At 46.3% G+C, this 22,931-nt stretch overlaps 1 protein-coding gene across 4 annotated transcripts in view; it reads right to left on the bottom strand.

Annotated features, from left to right (window-relative positions):
- Positions 1 to 22,931, bottom strand: part of ATP8A1 (ATPase phospholipid transporting 8A1) — a 209,591-nt gene that overhangs the window by 69,826 nt on the left and 116,834 nt on the right. For all 4 annotated transcript variants that reach the window (XM_040418921.1, XM_040418923.1, XM_040418922.1 and 1 more), the window contains 6 exons: positions 17,704 to 17,809; positions 16,091 to 16,173; positions 14,049 to 14,098; positions 13,658 to 13,727; positions 11,864 to 11,948; positions 4,524 to 4,663 (listed from right to left, as the gene is read on the bottom strand). In XM_040418921.1, the coding sequence (XP_040274855.1) occupies positions 4,524 to 4,663; positions 11,864 to 11,948; positions 13,658 to 13,727; positions 14,049 to 14,098; positions 16,091 to 16,173; positions 17,704 to 17,809 (534 nt within the window). The remainder of the gene's footprint in view (positions 1 to 4,523; positions 4,664 to 11,863; positions 11,949 to 13,657; positions 13,728 to 14,048; positions 14,099 to 16,090; positions 16,174 to 17,703; positions 17,810 to 22,931) is intronic.

The raw sequence follows: 22,931 nt of genomic DNA, 5'->3' as shown, positions 1-22,931 counted from the left end.
GGGAGGGAGCCCTCCTCCCTCACCTTCCGCTCAGTTGTGGCAGACAGGGAAGGTTCCCATGGCAACAGGACGCCTTCTACCTTGGCAACAGGATGCCTTCTCAGGCATCCTGCGGTCCATGGTGCTGAACAGATCTGTGCTAAAGGCAGAGATCTGTTCAAAGTGTGAGTGAAATACAGTGCAGTACACTATATAGTGTACTGTACTGTATTATACAGACATCAGACCCACTGGATTTTCAAGAACCAAGTGGGTCTGGGTAAAAAAAAAAAAAAAAAGTGAAAAAAGTAAAAAAAATAAAATAAATGTATCCCCGATTAAAAAAATAAAATAAAAAAAATTCCCTACACATGTTATATATCACCGTGTCTGTAACGACCCAATCTATAAAACGGTCATGTTACATTCCTCGCACAGTGAACGCCATAAAAAATAAAAACTATGATGAAATTGAAATTTTGCTCACCTTACTTCCAAAAAAAGGTAATAAAAGTGATCAAAAAAGTCGTATGTACGCCAAAATAGTACCATTCAAACAGTAGTCTCATCCTGCAAAAAATGGGACCCTAACTAAGACAATCGCCCAAAAAAATAAAAAAAAATATGGCTCAGACTATGGAGACACAAATGATTTTTGTTTCAAAGATTATATTATTGTGTAAAACTTAAATAAATAAAAAAAAGTAAACATATTAGGTATCCCTGCGTCCGTAACAACCTTCTCTATAAAAATAGTACATGATCTAATCTGTCAAATGAACGTTATAAATAATAAAAAATAAAAACGGTGCCAAAACAGGTATTTTTGGCAAATTTTCAATTTTAATCCATTTATTCCCGTAACAAAGCAAGGGTTAACAGCCAAACAAAACTATTTATTGCCCTGATTCTTTAGTTTACAGAAACATCCCATATGTTGTCATAAACCTCTGTACGGGCACACGGCAGGGCGCAGAAGGAAAGGAATGCCATATGGATTTTGGAAGGCAGTTTTTGCTGGACTTGTTATTTGACACCATGTCCCATTTGAAGCCCCCCTGATGCACCCCAGAGTAGAAACTCCAAAAAGTGACCCCATTTAGGAAACTACACCCCTCAATGTATTCAAAACTGATTTTACAAACTTTGTTAACCCTTTAAGGCTGGGTTCACACGGGCGTTGCAGGAAAATGTGCGGGTGCGTTGCGGGCACACACGCAATTTTTCCGCGCGAGTGCAAAACATTGTAATGCGTTTTGCACTCGCGTGAGAAAAAGCGCGCATGTTTGGTACCGGGCTTGGGATCGGTGTTCTGTAGATTGTATTATTTCCCCTTATAACATAGTTATAAGGGAAAATAATAGCATTCTGAATACAGAATGCATAGTAAACTAGCGCTGGAGGGGTTAAAATAAATAAATTTAACTCACCTTAGTCCACTTGATCGCGCTGCCCGGCTTCTCCTTCTGTCTCCTTTGCTGAACAGGACCTGCGGTGAGCATTAATTACAGGTAAAGGACCTTTGGTGACGTCACTCCGGTCATCACATGATCCATCACCATGGTAAAAGATCATGTGATGGATCATGTGATGACCGGAGTGACGTCACCAAAGGTCCTTTACCTGTAATTAATGCTCACCACAGGTCCTGTTCAGCAAAGGAGACAGAAGGAGATGCCACGCTACGCGATCAAGTGGACTAAGGAGTTAAATTATTTTTTAACCCCTCCAGCGCTAGTTTACTATGCATTCTGTATTCAGAATGCTATTATTTTCCCTTATAACCATGTTATAAGGGAAAATAATAATGATCGGGTCTCCATCCCGATAGTCTCCTAGCAACCGTGCGTGAAAATCGCACCGCATCCGCACTTTCTTGCGAATGCTTGCGATTTTCACGCAACCCCATTCACTTCTATGGGGCCTGCGTTGCGTGAAAAACGCATCCGCACTTTCTTCCGGATGCTTGCGATTTTCACGCAACCCCATTCACTTCTATGGGGCCTGCGTTGCGTGAAAAACGCAGAATATAGAGCATGCTGCGATTTTCACGCAACGCACAAGTGTAAAGTGTAATACACAAAAAGTGTAATATAGAGCAACCAAAAATCATATGTACCCTAAAATAGTACCAAAAAAACTGCCACCTTATCCCGTAGTTTCCAAAATGGGGTCACGTTTTTGGAGTTTCTACTCTAGGGGTGCATCAGGGGGCTTCAAATGGGACATGGTGTAAATAAACTGTGTGGCGAAACCAACCTCGCCACTGGGTTTTCGAGAGGCCTGTTTACCAGCCTCTTGCCTCAGGATTATGGTCCATACTAACTTTAAAGGAGGTGTCAAGTGGAGTGTTTGGAGTCCTCTGGAAGCACTAGGAGCATCTATCGACGGAGGTACCCGGTCGGGGTGCTAGGCGTTCCGTTACAAACCAGACCAGCGAAATCTGCCTTCCAAAAACCACACGGCGTTCCTTTCCCTCTACGCCCTGACGTGGGGCCGTAGAGTGGTGTACGACCACATATCGGGTGTTTCTGTAAACCGCAGAGTCAGGGCAATAAATATAGAGTTTTGTTTGGCTGTTAACCCTTGCTTTGTTAGTGGAAAAAATGGATTAAAATGGAAAATTTGGCAAAAAATTTAAATTCTGAAATTTCATCTCCATTTGCCAACTCTTGGGGAACACCTAAAGGGTTAATAATGTTTGTAAAATCAGTTTTGAATACCTTGAGGGGTGTAGTTTCTAGAATGGGGTCACTTTTGGGTGGTTTCTATTATGTAAGCCTCACAAAGTGACTTCAGACCTGAACTGGTCCCTAAAAAGTGGGTTTTTGAAAATTTCTGAAAATTTTCAAGATTTGCATCTAAACTTCTAAGCCTTGTAACGTCCCCAAAAAATAAAATGGCATTCCCAAAATGATCCAAACATGAAGTAGACATATGGGGAATGTAAACTAATAGCTATTTTTGGAGGCATTACTATGTATTATAGAAGTAGAGAAATTGAAACTTGGAAAAAATTTCCAAAATTTTGGTAAATTTGGTATTTTTTTTATAAATGACATTTTACCAGTGTTATGAGGTACAATATGTGACAAAAAAACAATCTCAGAATGGCCTGGATAAGTAAAAGCGTTTTAAAGTTATCACTACATAAAGTGACACTGGTCAGATTTGCAAAAAATGGCCAAGTCCTTAAGGTGAAATTGGGCTGAGTCCTTAAGGGGTTAAATGGCCACTGAGCCTCACAGGCATAATTACAACTGAAGGTAACACACACATATCTATATGACATTAACTCCTTCCAGACTGAACATGAGAGGCTAGGTTCCCATCTGAGGTGGAGGTTCTGTTAGAACGTTAGTGGCCTTTGTTTCATATTCTGGCAAAAATGCAGAACACCACACTACTTTGCTGGGCACAAGGACAATTGACTCCATTATAGTCAATGTGGTTCATCGGACGCTGTCCGTGTCAGTCACAAGATGGACCCGGCGCTTCAGATATGAGCGTAGTCTAGGTTTCTGCTCACACTAGCATCATGGCTTTTGTTCATAACAGAGCCCATAGTGAATGGGTTTTCAAAGATCCAACTGACTTATACAGGGTTTCCATCAGATCCCAGTACAGTATTTTTGGCAGGAATAATAGTGCTGCAGAATGCACTTACCATGCTAATGATAAAAAAAATAAAAATACTACAACCCCTAATGAAAAGCAAATCAAACAAATGTGAACAGAGTCTAAAATAATTCAGTAATGCCATCTTTATTCATGGAAGTATGAACGGTGTATCATGCCTCTCGCCACTGCCTTTTATGCAGAGCACACCTAATATTCTGCAGCAGGCATGGCCAACCTGCGGCTCTCCAGCTGTTGTAAAACTACAACTCCCACCATGCCCTGCTGTAGGCAGTCTGGAGAGCCTCAGGTTGGCCATCATACAGCCGGCAGGGCTTTCGTCTACTGTTCAGGAGCTGGTCCTGCTAGAATAAAAGATCTATTACAGTGTTTCTAGCGCCTGCTTTCTGTTCTATAAGTGATTCAGGCGTGTGTGTATGAAGGAGTATGCACCATAATATCTGCATTGTATGGAGAGCATATAACACCTGTTTTATCAGAAGCCTATTTACTTGGCACGTACACCGCATTCAAGCCTTTGTCTTGCACGCTCGCTTCAGTAAGCTTGCAGGTGTGAGGGACATAAGGCACTTCTAGATACCTCTAAAAACCAACATGCCTGATACTACTTTCCCATAGACATCTTGGCTGGCTTTCCTGTAATGTCAATAGGCACCTTTAATCGAGTGTTATATAGGCTGTGTTCTATTGTGATTTTCCTGTACTATAAATTCTCAATATAAAATACTTTTTTTTTTTTCATTGAAGGGAAAACCCAATACTCTTTTGGCTTCACAGAAATAATAGTCTGCAAACAGGTCTGTGAGCTCACACTACTATACCCTGGTCATTTCAATCTGATGCATAAAAGCATTGCTCAGAAATATACTAATTGCACACCAATAAGAAGGCCGGAAATCATTTACCTTTTCTATCATTTCATAGCACTCCTCCATCTTGAGAGCCCTGTTCTGCACAGAGGTGGAGGCCCTGTGATACACACTGAGCCATTCTTCATACACACTGTCCGGTATGGCGGCCACCGCAAAACAGAGGGTTCTTAAACCTGGGGTGGACAAGACATAATGAGCCAGAATATCAATCCCAGAGACGTATAGAGCACATTCAAAATATATGGTAGGAAAACCTCTAAACATGTCGTATATTATGCTTACACGTATGCTACCCAATGACTACTTTTGAAAAAAAAAAAACACAAAATGGTCATATATGATTTTTGGCACTTTATCTTTGCTATGAAAAGTGTAATCAAAGCTTCTCAATACATAAGTATAGAGTTACATGGAATAAATTCCCCAAAAATATTACAGAACAGTCCGTGGACACATTTGGCGTGCACGTCTGGAGCAGATTTTGGCGTATACACTGAATTCAAACTGAAAACATAGTTAAAAGGGAAGCGGTCACCCCGATTTTGGACCACCCCGAGTCCAGATCTCTATTTTTTGTTTTCCTACTGTCCCCCATTCTCCCTCTGTCAGCGCTCAGAGCTGCACTGAAATACATTGTCAGGACTACCATGCACATGAGTCCTCTCCGTTATGTAACCACAGCAGAGCAGTCCAGCTTTGAGTGCTGACAGTGGGGGCCATAGGAAAAAGGAGACTTTTGTATTACTTACCAGTAAAGTCTCTTTCTCGCTCTTCCTTGGGGGACACAGGAAACCATGGGTATAGCTCTGCTCCCTAGGAGGCGTGACACTAAGTGAAAGCTGTAAGCCCCTCCTCCATCAGCTATACCCTTCAGCCTGGAGAAGAGACTGCCAGTTGCGTGTCCAAGTAGTGAAAGATAACCACCAACCGGAAAAAGAACTGTCGAGCCCCAACGGGGGCAACCAAGCCGGAACCACAACTGTAACCCAAATGAAGAGCGGGTGCTGTGTCCCCCAAGGAAGAGCAAGAAAGAGACTTTACTGGTAAGTAATACAAAAGTCTCCTTTTCTCGCCCATATTCCTTGGGGGACACAGGAAACCATGGGACGTTCCAGAGCAGTCCCAGAAGGGAGGGACCAGAACAAACTAGACCAACACCAGAGGCATCAATCAACTGCCGCCTGCAACACCAGACGGCCTAAAGCAGCGTCAGCCGACGCATGAGTATGCACCCTGTAGAACTTGGTGAAGGTGTGCAAGGAGGACCAAGTGGCCGCCTTGCAAATCTGCTCCGTAGAAGCCCGATTCCTCTGAGCCCAGGAAGCCCCGACCGCTCTAGTGGAGTGAGCGGTAACACCAAGGGGCGGAACCTTGCCCTTGGCGAGATAAGCCTCAGTAACAGCCATCTTGACAAAACGGGCGATAGCAACTTTGGATGCCGCCATCCCTCTGCGCGACCCTTCCGGGACCACAAAGAGCGAGTCAGTATGCCTGAAAGAGCTGGTTACTTCCAGGTAAATCTTGAGCGCCCTGACAACGTCCAGGCGATGAAGCTTCCTCTCCCGCGGGTGGGAAGGACACAAAGAGGGGAGAACGATGTCCTCGTTCAGATGAAAGGCGGAGACCACCTTAGGAAGGAAGGAAGGGACCGGACGAAGAACCACCTTGTCCTGGTGGAACACTAGGAAAGGTTCCAGACAGGAGAGTGCAGCCAATTCGGACACCCTCCGAAGAGAGGTGACGGCTACAAGGAAAATAACCTTGCAGGACAGAAGTCGCAAGGAAACCGTCCGCAGAGGCTCGAAAGGAGAAGCCTGGAGCGCTGAGAGTACCAGGTTCAGGTCCCAGGGCGGTACCGGAGGGCGGTACGGGGGAACCGCGTGAGCCACGCCCTGAAGGAAGGTCTTGACAGGACCAAGGGGGGCCAGTGGGCGCTGAAACAAAATGGACAGCGCAGACACCTGACCCTTCAAAGAACTAAGGCCTAGACCTTGGGCCAGTCCGCTCTGCAGGAAGGACAAAACGGTGGGGAGAGAAAAGCGGAGCGGAGGAATCCCCAGATCGGCACAGAACCCCAAAAAGGTCCTCCAGGTCCTATAATAGATCCTAGAAGAGGACGGCTTACGGGCGCGGATCATGGTGCGGACGACGTCCGCAGAAAAACCCCTACGTGTCAGGACGGTGGTCTCAACAACCACGCCGTCAAACGTAGGGACCCTAAACGCGGGTGGAAGATCGGTCCCTGAGAGAGAAGATCTTCCCTGGCGGGCAGCGGCCAGGGCGCGTCTGCCAGGAGCAGCATGAGGTCGGCATACCAAGACCGGCGGGGCCAGTCCGGAGCGACCAGAATCACCGAGACGCCTTCCGCCGCGATCTTCCGAAGGACCTTGGGCAGGAGAGGGATGGGAGGGAATATGTATGGGCGCGCGAAGCCTCGCCAAGGAAGAACGAGGGTGTCGGCTCCGCAAGCTCCCGGATCCCTGGCCCTGGACAGATAAGCGGGGACCTTGTGATTGAATTTTGAGGCCATGAGGTCCACGTCCGGTATGCCCCAACGAAGGCAAATGGCCTCGAATACCTCCGGGTGAAGAGACCACTCGCCGGGGTCGACGGTGGTGCGACTGAGGAAGTCCGCCGCCCAATTGTCCACCCCTGGAATAAAAATTGCAGATAGGGCCGGGACGTGGGCTTCCGCCCAGCGGAGAATGCTGGTGACCTCCCGCATTGCTGCAGCGCTGCGAGTGCCCCCCTGGTGGTTTATGTACGCCACAGCCGTGGCGTTGTCCGATTGTACACGAACTGGATGACCCTTCAGCAGATGAGTCCAGTGTCGTAGAGACAGAAGGGCCGCTCTCAGCTCCAGGACATTGATCGAGAGTTTGGACTCCGATGGAGACCAAATGCCCTGGACGGATCGGGGAGGAAACACGCCTCCCCAGCCCAAGAGACTGGCATCGGTTGTAACCACCAACCAGTTGAGTGGCAGAAAAGACCTGCCCAGAAAAGGGGACTGTAACCACCAGCGGAAAGATGACCGCACCGGAGGCGATAGATGGAAGGGATGATCCAGAGACTCCGGCGATTTGTCCCAGGAGGAGAGGATCGCCCGTTGGAGAGGGCGGGAGTGAAACTGCGCAAATGGGATCGTCTCGAAGCAGGCAACCATTTGCCCCAAGACCCGCATGCAGAAGCGGAAGGACGGTTGACGGTGGAGAAGGAGACCCCGAACCGCCCCACGGAGGATCAGACGTTTTTCCGAGGGAAGACGTACCTCCGCCGCTCCCGTGTCTAAAAGCATTCCCAGGAAGACTAGTTGTCTGGAGGGGGGAAGGGAGGACTTGGGGAAGTTGATGACCCAACCGAACCTCGCCAGAGTCTCTAGAGTGAGATCCACGCTGGCAACCGCTTGAGAAAGGGACGGAGCCTTGATGAGGATATCGTCCAAGTACGGTAGCAGAAAAACACCCCTGGAACGGAGTAAGGCCAAAACCGGGGCCAGGACCTTGGTGAACACCCGGGGGGCTGTTGCCAGCCCAAAGGGAAGGGCGACAAATTGGAAGTGGAGGTCCCCCACGGCGAATCGGAGGAAGCAATGGTGACACCGGGCTACCGGTACATGGAGGTAGGCATCCTGTATATCGATGGAAGACATGAAATCTCCCTGCTCCAGGGAAGCCACCGCGGAACGGAGGGACTCCATCCGAAACCGTCGAAGGAGGAGAAAACGGTTGAGCTTTTTGAGGTCCAAATTGGGCCGCACCGAACCTCCCTTCTTGGGAACTACAAAGAGGTTCGAGTAGAACCCTTGGAACCTTTCCTCTAGAGGAACGGGGGTAATCACCCCCCTGTCCAGTAAGGCTTGAACGGCCGCGGAGAACGCAGCCGCGCTTTTCGGGTCCCGCGGCGGGTTGGAGCGAAAGAACCGATCTGGAGGGAAGGATGCAAATTCGATTTTGTATCCGGAGGACACAATTTCGAGGGCCCAGGCGTCGGAGACGTGAGCCATCCAGACGTCCCTGAAAAGGAGGAGCCGGCCCCCCACCCGGGTGGGTGGGGGCGCGCCTTCAGGCAGAGGACTGTTTTGCTGCGGGTGTGCGGGCAGCCTGCGGCTTGCGCCAGGAGGGCTGCGCCCGAAAAAACGGCTTCCTACGCTTATCCTGGGGAGGAGCCGAAGCGGCAGCTGTGGTGGGAGCCCCAGAGGCCCTGCGGGAGGACCGAAAACGAGACGCACCAGGGCGTCCGCGGGGGGCGCCCCTGGCTTGGGGTTGAGGAAGATGGGTGCTTTTACCACCCGTGGCCTCCGAGATAAGTTCGTCTAAGCGGACCCCGAAAAGGCGGGAACCCAGCGTCCGCTTTCCAAACCTTCAGCCAGAGCTCCCTCCTGACGGCAACTGCCAGGGCGGAGGAGCGTGCAATAAGGGCTCCCGCATCAAGGGAGGCCTCACAAACAAAATTCCCGGCCCGAATAATAAGCTGGGCCAAGGAACGTAGGTCCTGGATGGGGACGTCCGAGTCCAACTCCTGTTCCAGCTGCGCACCCCAAGCAGAGATTGCTTTCCCTGCCCAAGCAGAGGCAAAAACCGGTCTGAGAGCAGAACCGGAGGCAGCAAAAATGCCCTTGGAAAGGGTCTCCATGCGACGGTCCTCCGCTGACTGTAGAGAGGACCCGTCGGGAACAGGGATGGCCGTGTTCTTTGACAGCCGAGCCACAGGGGGGTCCACCTTGGGTGGGGAAGACCAGGTGGCCACGACATCGGCTGGAAAAGGATAGCAAATGTCCAGCTTCTTGGGGTTGACAAAACGGGCGTCCGGGCGAGCCCAAGCCTTAGACACCACGGAGGAGAAATCAGAGTGGATTGGAAAGACTTTTGAGGCCTGCCTGGGTCTGATAAAGGAGACGCTAGCTGCGTCAGAGCTAGGGGGGTCATCCTGCACCTTAAAGGTGTCACGAATATCAGAGATGAGTTGACCCATCGCTGAGGCTAGCTTGGACGGCAGGGCCGAGTCCATTTCCAAATCTGAAACCGCCAATTCACCTTCAGAGAGCGAATCCCTTTGAGAGGAGAGGCCCGTCTGGGTGCGCACGCGTGGCGGGGAGAGTGAGGCCTCAGAGGAGGAGGCTCGCTCTACTCTAATACGCTTCTGAGAGTGCCTAGCTCAGGAGGGGTCACTAGGAGAGAGTGAACCCGCTGCAGCGGCAGAAGCAGTGGACCCGGAGGGCGCGACAGTCAGAGTGGCGTCCTGCGGGGTAGGTGGCCTGTCTATTAGGCGGCCCACGACATGAGTGAGGCTTTCCACGGCCTGGGACAGGGATCTAGCCCAGTCAGGCGGGTCAGAGGAAGCGACACAGCGGGCGACTGAGGCTGCGGTGGAGCTCGGCATGCAGTACAGTGCGGATCAGACTGCCCCCGGGGAAAGGGTTCCCTACAAGCAGTACAGGCATGGTACCAAGGCTTGGCGGCTGCAGAAGGGTCTGACATGGTAGAAAAAAGATGTTGCACTTAAAGTGGGAGACCCCAAAGAAAAGGAACGGGGATAACACCCAAGCAACAGTACTGTGGCACGAAGGGGGTTAACAGTCCTACCAGACCCGGATGATGCAAGCGGCAGCGGTAAGGGGAACAGACTGAGGAGGCTGTGGAGGAGAGGCAGCAGCACGGAGATGAATGGCTTCAGGATCGCAGGGCGGTGGGAGGCGATGTAGCAGTGGCCATGTAGCAGTGGCCATGGGTGGGGGATGTAGCAGCGGTGGGAGGGAGGAAGGGGAGGCTGGAGCAGCCACTCTCACCATACGCTGTCTTCGCCTCAGTCCATCCAGCGGGGGTCGCCCCTTCAGCTCCTGGCACCGCAGTGGCAGGAAGCCGGGGGAGGGACTTGGCGTGCGGGCGACCCTGAGCTGGCGGGACGCAGGGGAGCGAGGCTGCCCTGGTCCACCTTGTCTTCTGTGGGGGAGGCGGCAGTGCGGAATTACCGGCACTGGCGCAACTCAACCCCGGGAGAAACAGAGGGGTCTAATGCGCCTCTGTTGTCCCTGTAGGTAGAAAAAAATCGAATTAAAAACAACAAATAACGCAAAAATAAAAAATCATAGGAAAACAACCCTGCATAAGCAGGGGGTGTCTTGCCTCCTTGGACACTAAGCAAAAAACTGGCAGTCTCTTCTCCAGGCTGAAGGGTATAGCTGATGGAGGAGGGGCTTACAGCTTTCACTTAGTGTCACGCCTCCTAGGGAGCAGAGCTATACCCATGGTTTCCTGTGTCCCCCAAGGAATATGGGCGAGAAAAGAAAATTAGGGATCTGGAGTCTTCATCTGAAGTACTATGCATGTATTAATGTAGCGAATAGTCTAACATCGGGGTCACAGATTCCCTTTAAAGTATGAAGCTGGCCATACAAATTAGATGTATTTCAATGGGATCAGCTGATCATCCAATATGCATTGTAGCCCCACAGCAGATGTTGGTATTCCAACACGTCCAATCATTTCACTCTCAGAGATCAGCTGCTCACCAGGTGCCTGGCAGGGGCTTTCCTCCCTCAGCCGAGCATGCATGTGTATATAGGTATCAGCCAACAGTTCTCCTGTGCATGGCCAGCTGAACTGCATTTCACTAAAACAAAGGAGCAGAAGACACGAGCCGGGTACTGTGCCCCTCTGACTCTGATCACTTCTCTTCAGAGCTGTGCACAAGCTCATAGAAAGCCAACGTGCACCACTCCAAGGGGAGCGGGTGAGAGCCTAAGGGGCAGAGTGCACAGCTGAGAGCTTCTACACCTTGGGGGTCCCAGCACCCAGATGGCCACCAAACAAAACTTCTGACATATCAATGTGACATGACAGAAGTTTCCTTTAAGATTAGGACATTTGTACGAAGCCCACGCAAGTTGATCTATATCACTAATGATTTTCCTGTCCGTCTAAAGTAATACTGCAAAGTGTATCCAGTTGTGAACATAAAAGCCACACTAATTCAAAACCAATAGACAATAACCTGCTGCCAATTTACTTTTCATTTTGCTCTGGTGGCAACTTGAGGTCTAGCAGATATTAAAAGAGGTTGTCCAGGTTCTTTAGACTAATTAGTGACTGGCGCTAACCTGTGGAGGGAAGTTCTTTACATGGGACTTGCGCTCCCCCGATACTGCAGTTTGCACTGCACTGTTGCTCGCTGTGGGCTCTTCCACCCGGCTCCCAACTGGATGAGGTCACTTCCTTACCTGTTTGGCTGCATTGACTATAAAGAGGAAGCTTCCATCCACAGGTTAGCGCCAGTCAATAATTAGACTAAATGCCCTTTAAATTGTCCCATGAGTAGGCAGATTTGCAAAGTTTTGAGACAGCCATAAGGAAATCAGTAATTGCTCATCTTACCTTCTGTAGCAAACTGTTCCAGGTGTTTTAAGGTAATTTCTTTGTACTTTGAGGATTCAGCCAGGCGGTCATAAATGACTGTGTCCTATTATGGAAGACAAGGTAATGGTACATCACATTTACTGGGCAAGTCAAAGACTGGCACCACCTAGAAGCTGTAATTGGACCTTCACTTTTATCCAGAATGGTGATTTTCATTCAATCAAGGAGGGACACAACAGTAGTGACGAGTGTCTACGGCTGGGGCTACACTGAGAATTTTCGTAGTGCTACTGATTTTAACTATTGCGTGACAGCTGCAGTCCACAAGACTGCACACAACTCGGTGTATTGCTCTGAACTGCGCTGTAACGTGATGATGTCACCACCTTCAAGACAGACTAAGTGCAAACTTATAGGGGTATTGGCTGGCTCGGCTATTTTCGTTGGCCCCATAGAAATTTATTGAGGGCAGCAGCGAATGCGCGGTGCACCCTCCTTCACTTTGTCAGCTTGGTATACGAGATAGGTGCGGGTCCAGGTGGTGAGACCCGCACCTATCAGACAATATCCTAGAAATATGCCCTTTAAGTGTTCTGCATCTGTCATTTATCTAATGATATTTTGGACATGACCACTTAGAGGTGTGAAAACTATATCATACATATCATTACCCATAAGTACTCATCTATTATCAGGATTATCAGGATCACTTTGTTTGTGAGAGGAAACATTTGCGGTCGTGGAGGGGAAACCAAATTCCCTATGGCTCTATTGCAGCCAGTGAGCACAGCAATGATGGAGAATTTTCTAGGATTAGGAGATTGGTACCAATCATAAAGAGGTTGGAAAAACAATTATAGCCTAGCCTAGTAGCCAAGTGCATGGGGACAGGAAACGTACAACACATGGAAAGGTGTCGCCTATGTGGGTACATGACCAGGGTAAGGGAACTCAAAAGCAGAAGAACTGATTGCACTGCATGCAGTAAATCTTTTTGTATATACTGTATGTGGAGAACTCAAAAGGTGTTGCCCCGGCCCTGAAAAAAATTGGGGGTTAGCGGGGCATGTTGTGAGAGTTGCTAGTATAATAAAAAAAAGTCACTCGCTCTGGTCGTCCCAGTTCATGCAGTGCAACTCAGTCCCCATCTGGTCAGAAGCGTGACATGTCAACTCCCTGCACATTACCGCTGCCAGGAAATCAATGGCCTCAGCAGGAAGACCAGAGGTGGTGACTAAGTTTTATGTATTTTACTCACACACCATGCTCGCCAATTCCCCAATTTTTTTTTCTTCAGTGCCTAGACAACCCCTTTAATTTTAGCAAATAAGAAGCAGCTCAAGCCAGGAGCCACCATCATGGATCTTACCAAATCAAGGGCAGATAAGACAACACAGCAGATTCCCACTGTAGAATGAGGTATTAGCGGTAGTAAACACCCTTTGCATGGGCCGACTGAGCAGGCAGTTATCTGCAAAAATATATCAGTTCCCGGAAATTGCCCGATTAGGAGTGGCGGTGAGAGCTGCACTTACATGCAGCAATCACCTCCTTTGTATGGGAAGATACAATTGCTAGTGTGATCACTCACCCCTAGAAAGAATATTTTAGGTGCTGCGTCAACAATTATTTCACCACCATTCGGGTCGATGTCACCTTTACACAGAGCACATATTAGAAATAAGTATTCATAGGAACATTCATTCCCAATAATGGGCCAGTGTAAAAGGACCTTTAGCCATTGATGGTGAACGGCAGGTAAGGAATAATGTAGATGAAGGACTGAGTTGCATTGCAGTGGATGATACTTACAGCCCCTTTGCAGTACAATCTCAGTTTCCCTGAGGAGTTACGGACAATCACGGACATACGCTTTCGATTACTGCAACAAAAGAATTATGGAACAATACATTTCAGACAGCTCTGCTAAGTCATGGATCAATCGTACACACTGAATATTAGGTGACTGATGTGCTGCATATGACAACTGTGAAAAAAGTTTTCTTAAAGCTCTTATCTTGTAACAATTTTCTGTTGTGCCACCAGGAAATGTATGAATAAATGGGTTGGGTCCCTACATGGTCAGCATCGAGCACACATTTGTAGACCGTTCTGCTTGGTAGAGAACATGCTCCGCCTCATGCGGTCTGCAGATTTATTTCAAACCTTATAAACTTTTAAAAGAATAAAACAAGACATTTACCTTGTAAATTCCAGTACATTTAGCAACTCAAACTTTTCTTCCTGGCCAAGCTGCGAGAAATTTCAAATAAAAGTTAATGCTAAAATATTAAAGATGGAAAGAAATGTCGCGCTTCATGTGACACCCACCTACAGCAGCGGTATCCTAACTCCCGCCAAGCTCCTCTGGCAGTGGCCTTTCTCTGGTGAGAACTAAAGTCTGGGCATGCTGACATCCAACATGTCCCATCCTTCCTTTCCCTGAGATCTTCCATTGAGGGAGAGTTGCGGGAGCCCACAATACACGAGACTGTCGGCCAGTCCTGCATGCGGTACATGTCGATTTGTTCAGTATGTGCCTGGGATTCCATCCAGAGCATAAACTGACATACCGTACATTTCAAATCCACACCGCAGATCAATTTCCGTGTATTTGCCGTTAGGATCTGTAAGCAGCACATGTTCTAGGACATGTTCTATCTTTTTGCCGAATGGACACACAAATGCAGACAGCACATGGAGTTCTGATCCCCACTGGGCCTGCAGTGGTTGCATGCTATTCATCGTTCATGTGACCGCTGCAGCCAATCGCTGGCCTCAGCAATCCATGTGCATGTTGCTGAGGATGAGCCGCTTCTGTGTTAGGGTACATTCCGACGTCCGTAGAATGGGTTGGGATCCGTTCGGTAATTATGCAGAACGGGCGCGGACCCATTCATTTTTAACGGGGACGGAAAAGATGCTGTCCGCATCCACATTTCCACCCAAAAAATAGAGCATGTCCTATTCTTGTCCGCAGCTGCAGACAAGAATAGAAATCCTCTATTAAGTGCCGGTGATGTGCGGAGTCAGTGTTTTGCAGACCGCAAAAGACTACGGACGTCTGAATGGACCCTAAACCAGGTGAGGGGGCTCCATTTTGCTTTTGTGCTACATGTGTACTGTAGAGGACCCTGGAGGAGCGCCTGACACCATAGAAAGTGGTTTACAACTTCCAAAAGGTACAGTGAATCCATTCTGGTGTACCGTATGTAAAGACTTTCTATACCGATTGCCTCTTTTTCTTAGCTTAATATTTTAGAGGTTTCGGAACTACCTGCAAGGTTTCCATGCGGTAATGGTCTCAAACCATAATATTTGCAATGGAAAATGGTCGTCCCAGAACCAATCAATATTGTAACTATATAAAACTTGTGAAACAATGAACAAGATACAGTACATTCCCCAGGAGTGAAAATATTAATTCCTGGAAAGACCTTAACCCTTTGAGGACCGTAAGATTACCATCATCAATATAAAATAATTCTATTTTTTTCCATTTAAGAATGTATTTGAACAATAAATAAAACCATTTCCACACGGTGTCATTTTTGGGGGAGGGGTTATGACACGGGACAAATGTGAATATTTAGGTTACTTTTAATGGAAGGCCAAAAGAAGCTCCATTTTTTTTTAACGGCAACTGAAGTTCGTCCACTTCAGTTGCTGTAACTAAGTCATTTTAGGAAATAACTGGCAAAAAGCTAGAACCATTTGTTGATAAGAACTTATATTTTGACTAAAAAAAAAAAAAAAAAAGTATTTTAAGTTCTTAATCAGACGATGCAGGCAATTAAAAAAATGGGACAAATACGTCCCTTGGTCCTCAAAAGGGTTAATCAACTAAGGCTAGTTTCATGCCAGCGGAGATCAGGCTGCAAATGGGTAAATTAATTGTTTTCTGTCCAGCCGAATCTCGGCATATTTGCTGGGTTGCAGCCGGATCCTTGGTAGACCCCATTATAGTTAATGGGACCGGCTAGTATTCAAGTACCGTCCGGCAACACCGGACCCAGAGAGCTCCAGGTTGCTCCCTGCCGGATCTCTTACTGCTGGTGTGAAACTAGCCTAACTTTAAGTTAAACACTGAAAAAGTCTTTCTGCAGTGGAGAGAATAAATCATTACAAGATATGGTCACCATAGGACTTCAGAGGTAGATTAGACAGATCTAGATAGATAGGAGATAGAATAGATAGATAGATAGATAGATAGATGGATAGATATGAGATAGACAGATAACTTACCGATTCTATTATCACGGAGCTGGGAGTCCTTCCAGTAAACACAAACCTCAGTTGCTTTGCTGCTCTTACTAGGGCCCCCTCATCTACAAAATAAAATAACAGATTATGGAAAAGTTAAATCATAAAACCAAATGTATAGCCTGTAAAAATGATCACCCACATCTGGCCACCACCATTTATCCAGGTTATACCCCACATGCTGCTCCCTGACATGCATTGGAGGAGGGGGTTTGAGATTAGCGATTAAGGAAAGTTCTTAGATCAGGCCCAGGGTCACTGCACTGGGTGGGGGTCACCCTTATTAGTGTGATGCTCCAATAGCAGCCAAAGCTAACTAGGGAGTTCACCACCAGACCACCCATCGTTTGGGGACGAGTGAACTGCTACCTTAGCTGGACGAGTGAACCGCTATGTCAGCTGCAGTGTAGGAGCACTAATAATATGTGGATCCTAAAGAGGAGAGCACCATTACTGATGGGGTACATACTTTGTGGTGACAAATGGCAGCACTTTACGGTTACTGTTCGGGGGCACAATATCGGGTACTATATATTTTTTTGAAGTATAACAAGCAAGTAGTGGTACATTACAGACATCAAGGTATCACAATGTGCATTTTGTCAATCATGCAGCTGTAATGTGTAGAGCAATGCTTTAAGTAAAGGTGAGATACATGGCAAAACAATATATATATATATATAGTCATGAGATGAGGAACCCCGAACAGAAGAGGCAGTACTACACCTGCATAGTGACCAGGCTTAAACTGAAAATTCCAGACGAGCTAGGGGTACTATATTTTTAGTACTAATATTTTTTGTGGTATTATCTGCCACCATCTTGTTCAGGGGAGCTGTGCAACACAGCATGTGCAGTTTAGAGGCAAATGGGGCAGCAACATGCCCAGATTCGGTAGAAACACTAGGATGGGAGCAGGTTGAAAAAAAGTTATGCATGGTGCTGAAAAAGTGAGGCGCTAAAGATTTCTGGGCAGCAAACTGTGCAGAAACAAGCCATGAATGGAAGAAGTCATCATGGTGGTCCGCGACAAATAGAAAAAAATGAATGAGCATTAGAAAACACTTTCGTTTTGCACTATGCACTTTTGTTTTCAGTATCACTTGTACAGTAATTTGCATGCATCAATATCTCCTTTGACAGATATTGTATATAGGTCTGGGCTGACACTTGGCGACACATGATGACACGTTCGTCACGTGACTGCCCAGACACTATGAACGATGTGGTATTCCATCAATAGAGATGTCCGTTACCATATCTTTTCTGATTATACAGTAGGTAAACGTGGAACATGTTAGTTGGGGCGGATCTGCCGATGCGGTTGCGTGGCGACATGGTCGAGTCCATGGGTACCATGTGAGCACTACTGGCCAATGAGAAGCCAGACAGGAGCAATCTCTCAGATTCACTTTAAAGTCTCACAAAGCTGTTGATTCAAGGTGAAGATTTTTCCCTTTTATCAAAATGCATTACGCATTCCACTTAGAAGTGACGATCATGACAAGGTTGCTGCTTCAGTTAAATAATTCTGAAAGGAGAAAACGATTTTTTAAAATAAACCAACAGCTACTAAGTCTGTTCCTTCCCCTTACCGGGAGAAGATGCCTGATAAATGATCTGGTCTCCGTCATGCTCTGGAACGGCAGTATGACAGATTGCCATCATAGTGAGGAACTCGCAGATGACAGGGGCAGTGGGCTGAAAAACAGATGTGACAAGAAAATTAAACCTCCCGACAGTTACTCATACACTATAAGCCTTACTCTCCATCACGCAGCTACCACTGATTACTGACACTGAGAGAAAGATATTGCTTTTCGCCATGTTGTCATCCTTCCAAAATTTCATTTCTAGCCCGTGATAAAACCGGTCCAATGTATTATTATGCATTTAAAGGGAACCTGTCATCAACTTTATGCTGCCCATACTATCGGCAGAATAGAGACAGGTGAGCCGATTTCAGCGGTCTGTCACTTATAAGTTAAACGTAAGTGGTTGCCGAGAACCAACATCACAATCATTGCAGACTGGGCCTGGAAAAGAGTCACGGCCACCTGAGAAGAGTCATGGCTATTCATGAATTCTCTGCTGATGACTGACAGTCTTCTACCTAGTTCTCTCCCTTTCTCCCTAGCAGAGAACTGACAATCATCAGCAGATGAATGAGAGCAGGAGATTATGAATGACCAGGACTCTTCTCAGGTAGATTTGACTCTTTTCAAGGCCTGAGCTGCAATGATGATGATGCTGGTTCTCTGCAACCACTTACTTTTAGCTGATGAGTGACACACCGCTGACATCAGCATTTCTGTCACTATTTTATGCTGCCCTCAGTGAGGTCAGCATAAAGTTGATGACAGGTTCCCTTTAAGAAGAACTACAAGTGTTGGCGTTACAGCAGTTTTAAGCATATGTTCACCTAAAGTTGTGTCCTTCCATACCTTCCCTCTTGGCTTAAAGGGGTCGTCCCGTCTCATATATTGGGGGCATATCTTGAGGATATGCCCCCACTGTCTGATAGGTGCCGGTCAGCAAAGAGGAGAGTAGACCGAGCAGCACGCTCAGCTATTTTCAGAAGTCCCATAGAAAACAATGGGAAGTGCACTGTGCAAGTGTGGCCACCGATCCATTCACTTGTATGGGGCTGACAGAAATAGCCAAGCTCGGCTATTTTTGGCAGTCCCATAGACATAAATGGAGGGTGGCCGTGCATGAGCTGTCCGCTCTCCTTCACTTTGTGGGTTCCGTTCAAGAGATAGCTGCATGTTACACCTTTGGTACCCGCACCTATCAGATATTGGGGGCATATCATAGTAATATGCCACAATATAAGAGATGGGCCAACCCCTTTAACAAATCCTGAGATGTGTGGCCATCGGCTGAACGGGGCCCGCTCCATACATAGCAGATGTTAGGCTTGTAATCCTGCAGTGACTGAAAATGGAGTTAACTCTGATCATCCTCATTTAACCCCTTCAAATGCCGCTGCCCACAGCGACTGTGGCATCTGAGAGGTTCATCTGAGGAAGAGAGCTCTCTCTGATCTCCGATGGTGCACGCTAAGTCACGGTACCGCTACGCTGATGTGGCAGCTTGGTGCCTTTTGAAGGCTCCCAGGCCTGCCATAGTAAACTGGTATATTCCAAAGAAAAGACTGTGAAAAATCTATCAGCTGCAACATGAGAGTAATCCATATGACAAAAGGGTTCCAGCACTCGTCCAACATATTAACCTTCAGGCTTTATTGAAAAATGTTAATTTCATCATCATCATTCCAAAGTAAGACAAGAAGGCAGGGGAGGCTGCAACATATTTCGGACCAGCACATGTGATCTTCCCATACAGCTATGGTCCAACAGGTAGTGCCCTTCCATGAACCATCTATTTCCTTGCGTGGCGACATAGCCAACACTAAGCTGACAAGCATACTCCTAGCGCTGTGGTGGAAAAAGAAGAAAATACAGAGCTCATGTCTATAAGCTCTGACCTCATCACCTTTACAAAGCTCACCACGTGTATGTTCTCATAGATGCCATGCAGTAGCCTCCATCATCTATAGGCTCCCATATACCATGTGGTGTCCATGATTGATAATGCTCCGTGCCTCTCTGTGACCACTTTATCTCACTGTGATTTTGTAGTAAAAAGATCACAGAGAGGCACGGAGCATTATCAATCATGTTACTGCTCCGTGTCTCTGCTGTCCGGAGCGCGGCTTGGCTCTCTTTCATGCAGCGGATTACCTGCACAGGATCTGCTCGTGTGAAAGAGCCCTTAGAGTGCATTCACATGACTATGTATTTTGCGGTCCACAATGGTATGATTTTTGTGGACCCAATGACTTTCATGGTAAGGTCCACATTTTGCAGCACAGTATAGGACATGTTCTATTCTTTGCAGAGCAGACATACGGATGCGGAGAGCACACAGATGGCATCCGTATGTCTATTCCGCGGTAAAGTATAGGTCGTGTTCTATAATTTGCGGATCGCCAACCCATTGAAGTTCATGAGTAGGCAAAAAATGCCGATGCCACGTGGACTCAATATGCACTTTATGTATTTTGTGGTCCACAAACTGCAGATCCACAAGGTCGTGGGAATGCACCCTTAGGGCTCATGCACACAAAACATTTGTGTGCGTGTCCGTTCTGTTCTTTTTTTTTTTTTGTGGCCTATGTGGAACTATTCACCTCGTTAGATCCGCAAAAAAATGGAAATTACTCCATGTTCATTCTGTTTCCATATATCTGCATGGCTGTTCCGCAAAAAAGATAGACCATGTTACAATGGTTCCACATAAAAAAAATGGATGAAATATGAATGTCACATGGACGTCATCGGTATTTTTTGCGTATCCGCGTTTTGCGGATCACAAAATACAAATGGTCGTGTGCATGAGCCCTTAATCTCATTATTATAACAAACTACATCAATGTTCACGCATATATAGACATCACTAGGACGGATGAACACTGCGTCTAACAGACGCCAGAACAGGTGGTGGAAAAATGTGATAGGACTACAATTAAAAGGCTATGAACACCTTCGGAAGGCATTCCGTTTATCATTGCATCTTACTCATTTAGGGCTAAAAATAATTTTTTTAATTGGTCTCAATTAAAAATGTTCAAGAGTTTATGTTCTATAGCCCATTGTAATCTGTCAGGCAGCTGCTGTGATGGCTCAAGGTGCAGTCCTTATATTTGAATTCCTGACAGCTCACAAATACTAAATATAGGCAAATGCTTGCCAAACTGATAAGAATATGGCTTAAACGAGCTTTCAGGAATTGTATTACATTTTTAATAAAGACCAATTGAAAATTTTTTTTTTAACCCAAAATAAGTAAAATGCAATGATAAAAATTTACCTATGAATGTATTCATAGCCTCCTATGAATGTATTCATAGCCTTTGGCCTCATGCACACGACAGTTTTTCTCGGCCTCCGTTCAGTTTTTTTTTGCGGATAGGATGGGGACCCATTCATTTCAATGGGTCAGCAAAAAAAATGCTAAAATAGTTCATCCGTTTGTGTTCTGCGTCCGTTGTCCGTGTTTCCCTTCAGCAAAAAAAATAGTGCATGTCCTACTTTTTTCACATTTGCGGACAAGGATAGGCATTTATTACAAGGAATCCGTGGAAAAAAACGGATCCTCACAAAAAAAAAAAATGGATGCCGCATCAGTTTTTTTTTTTTAGCGGACGCAAAAAACAACCGTCGTGTGCATGAGGCCTTTATCATAGAATCTTCACAGCAGGGGTGAAAAGCCTATCCAAAAAAAAAAAAAAAGAGACCCTTAGAGACCCTAAGGTTAAATGCACACTATCAGGATCACGTGCGGATTTGCGTGCGGAAAATCTGCACCGTAGGTCATGTACATTGCATTCTATGAGAATTTGAAATTCTCATGCACACGATCCGGATTTTTTCCGCGTGGAATTTGAACTTTTTCCTGTCCGGATTTTCTCCATTCCCTTCAATGGGGACAGTAAAATCCGCACCAATTGATGTGGATTGACCACACGGATTTCCCTGTGAACACATGCAGATTTCAGTGCAGATTGTCCGCACATAAATCCTGAACGTGTGCATTTACCCTAACATTTTAGCACACCCTTAGGGTACATGCACACGTTCAGGATTCATGTGCAGAGAATCCGCACTGAAATCCGCAGGAGTTCGCAGGCAAATCCGTGCGGTCAATCCGCATCAATTGGTTCGGATTTGCATGCGGATTTAGTGTTGATTTTACTAAGTGAATGAAGAAAATCCGGTCAGGAAAAGTAAAATAAATTGACATGCTGCGGATTTTAAAATCTGCATCATGTGCATTGAGAATTTCAAAATCTCATAGAACACAATGTACATTACCTATGGTGCGCAAATCCGCACGGAAAATCTGCACGCAATCCTGATCGTGTGCATTTAGCCTTAGGCCGATAACACACCAGAGTAAGATGGCCACACTTTGGTTGCAACTCCCAGCCCCATTGTAGGTCTCGGTTCCTTATGACGCTGCTCGTTTGGGTGATCAGACCTGTTGGATTGGGATTTGCGCAGAAATGTGCCCCGTTACACCTGAGTGATTTCACTGCAGCATAGAAGTATGAGGTTTCTTAAAACGATTGTTGAGATCTTATAAGTTAATGAGATCTAGGAGGATATACAGCCATTTTTATCACTATTGATTCTACAAAACGCACATTGCGGTCACCGCCTCGCCCGTTACAGCTTCATCATTACCAGATTCTTGTAATAATCTATTCCTCAGCTGCTTCTGAAGTTTCCCCACATGTTCCAGGGCGGGCACATTGGCCTATTATATACCCATTAATTATAACCTTCTCTCATAGCAGGACACCCCAGGTCCCGCCATGCCCAATTTCATTTGGAACATCTACACAAAGCTCAAATGTAGTCATAGTTCAGAGCTACATAAAGCAGTCCCACGTAATAATACTAAGACAGGAAGGATAAGGCTGTGGTATGTTAAAATTAAGTTTTAAAATGCATTATAAATTAAAACTGTCATTTCAACTTTTTTTTTTTTACTTTTGTAATATTCAATGTTCTTTTAAAAAAGCCTCTAAAAAAGGTCCCCTCAGCAAACCTTTGATCCATCTTCAGCTTTCAGCTGTATACCAGACATTTGGAGATTGAATCAAGATTATTTGCAAAGTTGATCATTTTTATTTTTTTATTTTAGATGTATTGAAATGATAAAAAAAATAGTTGTAAAAATGTATTAGAAAACATAGGTATGGCTTATGGGTTCCTATTTGGTTATGCTAGTATGTGCTAAATGTTCCCAAGAG

Source organism: Bufo bufo, chromosome 2, assembly GCF_905171765.1.
Source record: "Bufo bufo chromosome 2, aBufBuf1.1, whole genome shotgun sequence".
NCBI classification, from domain to species: domain Eukaryota; kingdom Metazoa; phylum Chordata; class Amphibia; order Anura; family Bufonidae; genus Bufo; species Bufo bufo.
The sequence above is the reverse complement of the archived record's forward strand: the minus strand, read 5'-3'. Positions and strand labels throughout refer to the sequence as shown.